The 8,044-nt window shown below is 38.5% G+C and overlaps 1 protein-coding gene across 2 annotated transcripts; it reads right to left on the bottom strand.

Annotated features, from left to right (window-relative positions):
- Nucleotides 1-4,797: 4,797 nt before the first annotated feature.
- Nucleotides 4,798-7,348, bottom strand: mibp2 (muscle-specific beta 1 integrin binding protein 2). 2 transcript variants are annotated; one of them, XM_046033113.1, is made up of 8 exons: nt 7,096-7,346; nt 6,373-6,463; nt 6,105-6,153; nt 5,691-5,880; nt 5,533-5,604; nt 5,325-5,431; nt 5,145-5,239; nt 4,798-5,061 (listed from the first exon to the last, which is right to left on the bottom strand). In XM_046033113.1, the coding sequence occupies exons 1-7, from the start codon at nt 7,119-7,121 to the stop codon at nt 5,154-5,156; spliced, it is 621 nt and encodes a 206-aa protein (XP_045889069.1). In that variant the 5' UTR covers nt 7,122-7,346; the 3' UTR covers nt 4,798-5,061; nt 5,145-5,153. The 2 variants fall into 2 exon arrangements, with proteins under 2 accessions (XP_045889069.1, XP_045889070.1); XM_046033114.1 differs by lacking the exon at nt 6,105-6,153 and having other exon boundaries at nt 7,096-7,348.
- Between the last annotated feature and the right edge of the window lie 696 nt (nt 7,349-8,044).

Here is an 8,044-nt window from a genome sequence, read left to right as displayed (position 1 = left end):
ACATAAAGTACTACAGTTAAAACAGCTTCATCTTGGCATGGCTGGATTAACCTGCCCCCATCAACTCCCCGTTCCTCAAACTCTATGAAAAAAACATGGCCCCTTTGACTGATACATTATTATTTATTACATTATACTGTTAGTTTACTATAAATACGGATGCATCAATGTGGAAATACAATTTATTTAAGTTTCTCTAATATAATAATAAACTGTTGCTAACAACTACGGAGACATCTAAAACATGACAAGGGGCCCCAACTAGACAAACTCTTTTTATAAACCAAAAGGTATGAAATCAGTGGTTTAATCTTAAATGATATATTGTATTTTATAAGATTATTATATTTTGTTTTGTTTTGTTTTTGTCAAATCTTAATCTGGAAAAAGATGTCAAACAGCTGTTAAATGAATGTATTTAAGTACAATATTTCATGGGGTAGTAGTATAAAGTGGCACAACATGGAAATGCTCAAGTAAAGTACCTCATAATTGTTCCTTAGAACAGTACTTGATTAAATGCACGTAGTTACACCACTGGTGAAAGCACAAAATTGACATTAAAAAAATGTCATTTTCAAATTTGATTTTGACACAGGGTTCCTAAGGAGGTCCTATTGCCTCTGTGCATTTGTTTATTAATTTGTAAAAAAAATAAATAATAAAATAAAAAATAGACATTAAAATGTGAAAAGTAGGTAATAAAGCAGGAGACACATTTAAGCCCTCATCATGTCAGTTAATATTATCCTTTGGTGGTGCATATTCCCAAACAAGATTTTAAGTAAATCAGTACAAACAAGTTGACACAGTAAGCCAGATGCTTTCGGGGCCCCTGGGGTTCTAAATTGCTTTTTATATGTTAATGGTTCTTTAGTAATAACCCCATAATAGAATGTAGCCTCTGTAAACACTTTTATTTTTATTTTTATTTCAGTAAGAACCTTTACTGCGCTGTAACTTGTAACTGAATATTTAAAAATTGTGGTATTGCTACTTTTACTGAAGTAAAGGATCTAAAGGATCTTCATCCACCACCTATGTGTTGCAGCAACAGCAGTGAAATGTGCACAATATAAGTGTCTAATGCCCTGCATGGGTTACACAGTGTCTTGTGTCTGTTCTGTGGTATAATTTCTCCACTCAGCGTAAACACAGACAGAGCAGGGGAACCACAGTAGGTGAAAGGCTGTTTTCACGTCAGCCCCACAGGTGCGGCGTTAACCCCTCTCAGCCCTCTGTCACGTTGGCTTTAGAGGGTCGCATTTTCAAAACAAGTCCTTACATCAACCCCAATGCTCACAAAAGGTTTTATGGCACAAAAGGCTGGTTTCATGGGCTTCTTTTAGACTAATAGTAAAAGCAGTAAAAATAGAAACAAGTCGTAGGCTGAGAAGGAGGCTTTGAAGGGCAGTAGTTGTTGCAGATGGAAAGGAAGATTTGATTAAATGAATGTGCCCTGTAGCCTACTTGTTGTTTTCTTTGGTCGGTTGACAGAAGAAAACAGGAGGGACGTATGTTAAAGGACGCATTGCAAAGCTGTGAGCCAGACAAAGAAATTGTTTTCAGACAAGCAGCCACAGAGTCACAGTCACCTCTACTGCCAGGATGGTTAGTGGTTGCACGGCCGTGTTGTGTCTGACCTCTGTGAGGAGGATATGTGATAATCCAAACCTTAACTGTATGGAGTTAGAGGTCTGAAGGGAGGATTTATAGTGTTGTTTATATGCTCTATTTGAGTCAACCACAGCAGACTGTTGCTTCCTCTGCTTTTTGGATGCACTGGGGAGAGGTGTGTTTAAGAGACAGAGCACGAGACGGGCACAGACGCACACGTACACCCATGCAGACAGAAAGGCAGGCAGACACACGCTTGCTCACATACACAAACAAGATGCGGTAAGAGCCGGTACAGCAACCCTTATGGTTTGTGTGGTTTAGAAAACTGCAGGGTTTGTTGTCGTCCAGAGGCAGTACAGGTATCAGATTAATCTATCACCATGAGTCTATGAAATATTATACCTGAGGACAGTGAGTACACAGTAGTAACCTAAATTCTGCAAGTTAGGACCCACTTTACAGAAAAAAACGGTTTTAGCTTATTGTTTTTATCTTTAACATTGAGAGCAGTCCATGACTAATCCATTTAATTGCTGCAAATAGTAAGAAAAGCCACAGAAGAGTAAAGGATTACAGAAGTACAGTCAGTAAAACGTATGCAGCTATGCCTTAGTGCAGATCTGAAACAGTCCAGCCAAGGGAGGCCTTTCCAGCAGCAGTCACTGTTACATAACTGCTTATCTCTCGCATACAAGCCTAGACTGATCATCTTGCACACGTTGTGAAGTAACACCCGTTTTAAAACGAGTTAGCTACCCTTTGAGGAAATTAACACCATCTGTAAATGATTTTTGGCATCAAAGTTAAGCATATTATGTGTAACTGTTAAATGTTTTTGCACTGTAAACAGTTGGGCTTCGGTGTTTGTTCTGCTCGATACTAAGACCGCAGGAAATTCCCAAGATGGATAGGATTGTAATATGATCTTTTACTCACTATCTCACTCTCTTCCTTTCTCCCCCTTTGATACATTTGAATTTACTATTCAGATTCAATCCATACAGCAACCCATGAATTTAAGTTACATGAAACTTGAGCTTGAATCGTGTCTGTGAAGGTTCTCAGTCATCAGTTAGGATATCCAACGAAGGTTGAGGTCAAGGGAAACTGTTTGTTGAAGATACTAGAAGATATTTTGTCCCTCATCCAAGAAACTTCTTCAGTTCAGTTGAGCTCGAATCGTTGCAAGCCAAGAGTATTCTGGAGTTTAAATGACATAAACTGTATATTGTTTGGCTTGTGGTTGTGTTTTAGAGCCACTTTATCATACATGTTGTAGGAAGCTCTGGTTAAACAATGACAGCAATCACAAGATGAGCTGGGCGTTCAGGCAGATTCATACACATAAAGCAGCTATGTTGTAATGTGCCAAAGAAGAAATGTGTGGAGTAAATACTGAGAAAACATTTGAGACCACAAAAATGCATAAATATGACAATAAAACCTCACTTAACTAGATGATTGAAAGAAACTGCTTCATAAGACTGTGGTTCCACTGTCTACCTGTGTGTCCATGCTGTTGCTGCAGAAACACTGATGTGTCAATAATCATGCAGTCTGTCTGGAAGCAGAGAAACCCATAAGCGCTTCTTTGTGCTCAGTGAATAATACAACACGTGCTCTCTTTGTCAGACCTCAGTGTAATAACATGAGGATTGTTTTATTCCAGAGTGACACATTTAGCAGTGGGAAAACAGTGACCGTTAAATGGAAAAATCTGTAAGTTATAGATCTAAAAATATCAGTTTTAAAAATATAATATAAAAATATCATGTTTTATTTTAAGAAACAGGTTAGTTGAAAAAACAGAAGTAGATTTTTTTAAACTAAAATTAATACATAACAAACCAATCTTTTGGCTGTAACTACAATGGATTATACACACAAGAGCAAGAATCTTCTTACAGAACTACAAAAGGAGGAAAACGAATTCACATATGGAGGCCAAGGGCTTATTTTTTTAACATACACACAGCTCTGACCTACTTTCATACATGCCTATAGTAACATTACATAACATGTGCTTTTAGTGAAGAAAGGACAGTGTGCAACAGCTTTCACTCCCTAAGAGGGTTCTGACACACCCTTGACTCAGATAGTTCCAGACTTATGTTGAATTTAGATTTCATCATCTGTTTCCATTACAGGAAATATGCACAATATTAATGCCTTATATCATTGCTGGTAAAGATTCAGATTAGTTCAGTTTAAAACTTTTTCTAGTTATGCAGTCAAACATTAAAATCTGTCTACAGTTTACACATAGGCCTACACAGCAGCCCTTCTAATGTATTACAGTAACTACATATTGTGTTTACAAATAAAATAGGAATGTAAAGATAAATACTCAGGTGTGCCTGCAGTAATATGACATTAATAAAAGGTTACTGCAACTTTATGGAGAATGACAAATTGGTTGACTTTATTTAATGCAATGAAGCATGTCTTTTCAAAGAAATGTCTTTGCATGTGGGATTAAACCACTTCAAATGGTGTCATTGGGTACATAATCTATAGTGCCAAAAAAATATTGGTATGGGAGTGATATGGGGTTGTCCACCATATTTTCCACTTGCTGTGATGGGCTGCTTGCATACAGCAATGAAAATGTCCTAACCAGAAATTCTGAAAATCTTAGCTTTGTTTACAGCAACAAAGTACCCAAACCAATGTTTAGCAGGCTTTTAATGTTTGTGGAATACAAAGTAAACAAAATAAGTTATAAAATCCATTACATACCTCGTGCTTGGCCAAATAACTCCACATTCTCCTACATAGGAGATTGTGTAAATCTATGATTTACCATCGCTTGTTGACCTGATCGGTGTTATTACATGGATATTGCTCTGTAAATGAAGTATAGGGATCTTTGAAGTTCATTCTTAAAGAAACACTTCCAGGGAAACAACCCATGTGTGTCTGAATTTAGATAAGAGTTGCGCTCAAAACCTGAGGTCACGTGATTCAACCTTGTGATTCCACTTATCACCAACACCAACTGTTGCCCAGGGCTGTGAAGTGTTGAAAGCTGGACTATTTTTGAAAACTACACTTTACAGATATGGACTTCACACAAGACTCTTCACAATTCCTTGTTAGTTTCAATTTGTAGTACTTTCAGTGTAATAGATGGACAACAGGCACCAGCCTCTTAAAATAAATCCCAGGAGCACAGAATTGGCAGGAGGATCATTTATTGACATACACAACTAAGTGCAACCATCCTCTGAACATATCCCGTCAACTCTCTTTGGAGTGTAGGCTGTAACAAAGCAATAAATATGGTAGATATAAAAACATGCCAGCATTTGCCGTCAGTTAAACATTTACATAAAAAAAAATCATAGCAGTCAGCTGAATGAGCTGCCAGGTAGAAACTTAAGGCAAGGCGGTCTTCTGCTTGCAGGCTGATTATATGCTCCTTTTAGCCGATCGTATGACCTGCAATAAAGAAAGGAAATGGTTCAGAAACTCACATTTGGATATAGAGATTTTTTCTTAAACAGTCAAGATGCTTTGTGTACCTTTGTTTGTTAAAGAGACTTCTGGATGTTATTCAGGATGTCACCATAGACAAAGTTGAACAGTTGTTCCTTTGACTTGGTTCCATCTAGCTGCACTGTAACAGCATACATACAATTAATTAAAAGGAGAAACTTTCACAGTTGCATTCAGAATGACGACCCAAAACCCACCACACTTACAGACATCAACATCTGATGCCTCCATGATGTTCTTGTGTTTCAAATACATGGGCCAGACGTGGCCATCAAACAGGCCGGGGGGGTCTGGCACCGTGTAGTTCCTAGAGCTGCAGAGAGACAACACAAATTACATACGGTCATAAGACAGCAGAGCAGACTAGATTACAAACGGCAGTTAATAGCAGTGTCTGAACACTGCTGCACTTACCACCTCCTCTTTTTGCATTCTTCATATGGGATGGAAATAAAGTAACGTTGGTTCAGCACGTCGATCAAAGGTCTGCAAGGGTAGAGAAAATTAATTCCAAGGGCCTGCTTGGGCCATTTCTTTCACAGTGAGAAACAGTAATGAGCATATGTTCTTACTTGTAAGTATAAAGCAGAAAGCCCTCCACAATAAGGATGTGAGTCTCCTCCTCCTCCTTATGCTCAGGCTTTGGGACGATCTCGGTGTCCAGGGTGTTATTAACGCCATGAGACTTCTCAAACTTCACCGGGTTATCCAACCAAGCATAGATCGTACTCATCATGGCGTCCATGTCCAGAGCAGTAATGACTGAGGAGCAAAGCGGGGAGGATGGGGGGGGGAAAAAAAAAAAGAAAAAAAAAAAAAAAAAAGAAAGTAGAAATGTGTAGAGGATTGCAAAGAGCAAGTAAGAAACATGTTCAGGTCTTTCTATAAGTCATGCATATTACAAATGAAATGTTACAGCAGAAGCAAACACACAAATTCTCTCTCTCTCTCACACACACACCCCTTTCATAAAAACCCAGGCTTACCATCGTACTGCTTAAAGCCATCTTCACCAACTTCAATCTGATCTTGGGGCTGAAACATACATTGATAAGATGTACCCAGGTACATTCCACTAGTGCTGCACTCTGCTATATGGAAGACTCTGGTAAGTGTTTTTTTAGACACACTAGATCAAACTATATCTAATATAGAGTTAACACCCCACCAACTTGTGTTACTCAGAGCTATCCATTTGGTTAATAACTATTTCCAAAATTCAGAGACAGGTGTGTGTGCACGCATGTGGCTCACCTTGAAGAAGTCATCCTGATGAACCACACAACAGTTGGGCAGGTTCTTGATCAATCTGTTGGTGAGGGTGGTTTTCCCTCCATTTGTTACGCTGCATGGAACAAAGCAATAAGTGTAAGGTTTAAAGATTAATGATTAAACCATCACATACAATATTATATCTGGGACGACCATTTGATAGTGCAGCTATACATTTAATATTCTCCAGGTCACATATTGTTGAATATATTTAATTACCCATGACATCCGGTTAGTTGTCACTAAATTTAAAAAAAAAAAAAAAAAGCGGCCAGTTTTAAGCCATAAACAGTCATCGGTAGAGTATTGTATAGCAAAATAACAGGAACATTTACACATGTAATGGATTTGAGGCATTAATATCTGCACCGTGTCAAAAAAAAGAAAAAGGGTGGGTCAACTGGGCATATGGTACGTTATGCTTATTTCGATTACATGCTTGCCACCGTTAGCTTTAGCTCTGTTTATTGATTACCAAATGGGCTTAAGCTAAGTGTTTACAAAAAATGTAAACGCTAGAATAAACACCGACGTATTTGGTTATTCGACAGTTGTTTCAACAGCAGTATAACAAAAAAAAAGGAAGCAACAGTTTAGCGGATATCATGCCCGCCCTCCCCACGTGTGCCGGGCTTTTAGGGCCTAGCAGTTCGGTTAGCACGTTAGCTTAGCTTAGCTCCCGACCATGAATCCGTAAGAACTCACCCTCCGATGCCAATGATGTACTTCATGTTTTCGGTTGGTCAAAGCTGGTGAAAAGTCGCTGAGAGTTCAAACGCGTCAATAAACCGGTTCAAGAACACAGTGATCAGACGGGAAGAAAGCTTAAAAAGAGAAGGTTGCAACAGGAAACGTCAACTACTCGATTCCTCCATGGCACTTGTATTAAGTGGGTTAAGAGCAGGGACGTGGTGTCACTCGGACGCGGGCTTCCACCGAGAAAGAACCGTCAGTTCACTGCAACGTCTACACATACTACAGAGAGCGACGTGATTGGCTATTTAAACACCTCGAGCGGTACAGAAAAACCAGCACAACCAATCAGGAGCGAGTTTAACCGCAGGTCCATCCGCCTTCCTTTCTCTGCTCACCGCGCCTTTGCAGCTTAACCCATGATGTAATTTAAATGTGTAATTGTGGAAATTGAAAGACTTGTGTTTACTTTTTCCAATTTATGCTATAATAGCCTACTAATATAAAGAAAATGCCCTAAAATATACAGAATAATTAACAAGAAATGGGCAAAAATTCACAATATGAATATACTAACGTGATATAAAATGGGATGTATTGAATAGGGGTTAGGGTTTTGGGTTTTTTTACATGTTTTTTGTCCCAACAGTATATAAAATAAGCTTCAACTGAGTTAAGTACAACAGTATAATGCTATTTAGACATTTATGCCTTTGTATAAACATTCCAATAATATGAAACAACATATTATATTACCACACAAACATGTTAACTATAGGGCTGCTTTGCATTGTGGGCATTGTGCAGATGACCTGTCAAAAGTTTTTCCCCTTATTAATTTTCTGTAGTATCCATAGTTACATTCTGCAGTATTATCAGTATACACACATAATACCAGGCTGCCGGTACTGTCATAGAAAACAGTTCACATTGGGGTCTAAATCAGAGACCCCCCCCCCCC

This window comes from Micropterus dolomieu, linkage group LG20, assembly GCF_021292245.1.
Source record: "Micropterus dolomieu isolate WLL.071019.BEF.003 ecotype Adirondacks linkage group LG20, ASM2129224v1, whole genome shotgun sequence".
NCBI lineage: Eukaryota > Metazoa > Chordata > Actinopteri > Centrarchiformes > Centrarchidae > Micropterus > Micropterus dolomieu.
This window is presented reverse-complemented; position numbering and strand designations above follow the sequence as displayed.

Bases quoted from the DNA above. Each gene is read 5' to 3' on its own strand.
- mibp2 (XM_046033113.1), bottom strand. From the start codon at position 7,121: ATGAAGTACATCATTGGCATCGGAGG. The intron at 5,881-6,104 runs GTAAGCCTGGGT...TTTGCTCCTCAG, and splicing joins TGGCTTTAAGCAGTACGATG to TCATTACTGCTCTGGACATG. The intron at 5,432-5,532 runs GTAAGTGCAGCA...GTCTCTCTGCAG, and splicing joins GAATGCAAAAAGAGGAGGTG to CTCTAGGAACTACACGGTGC.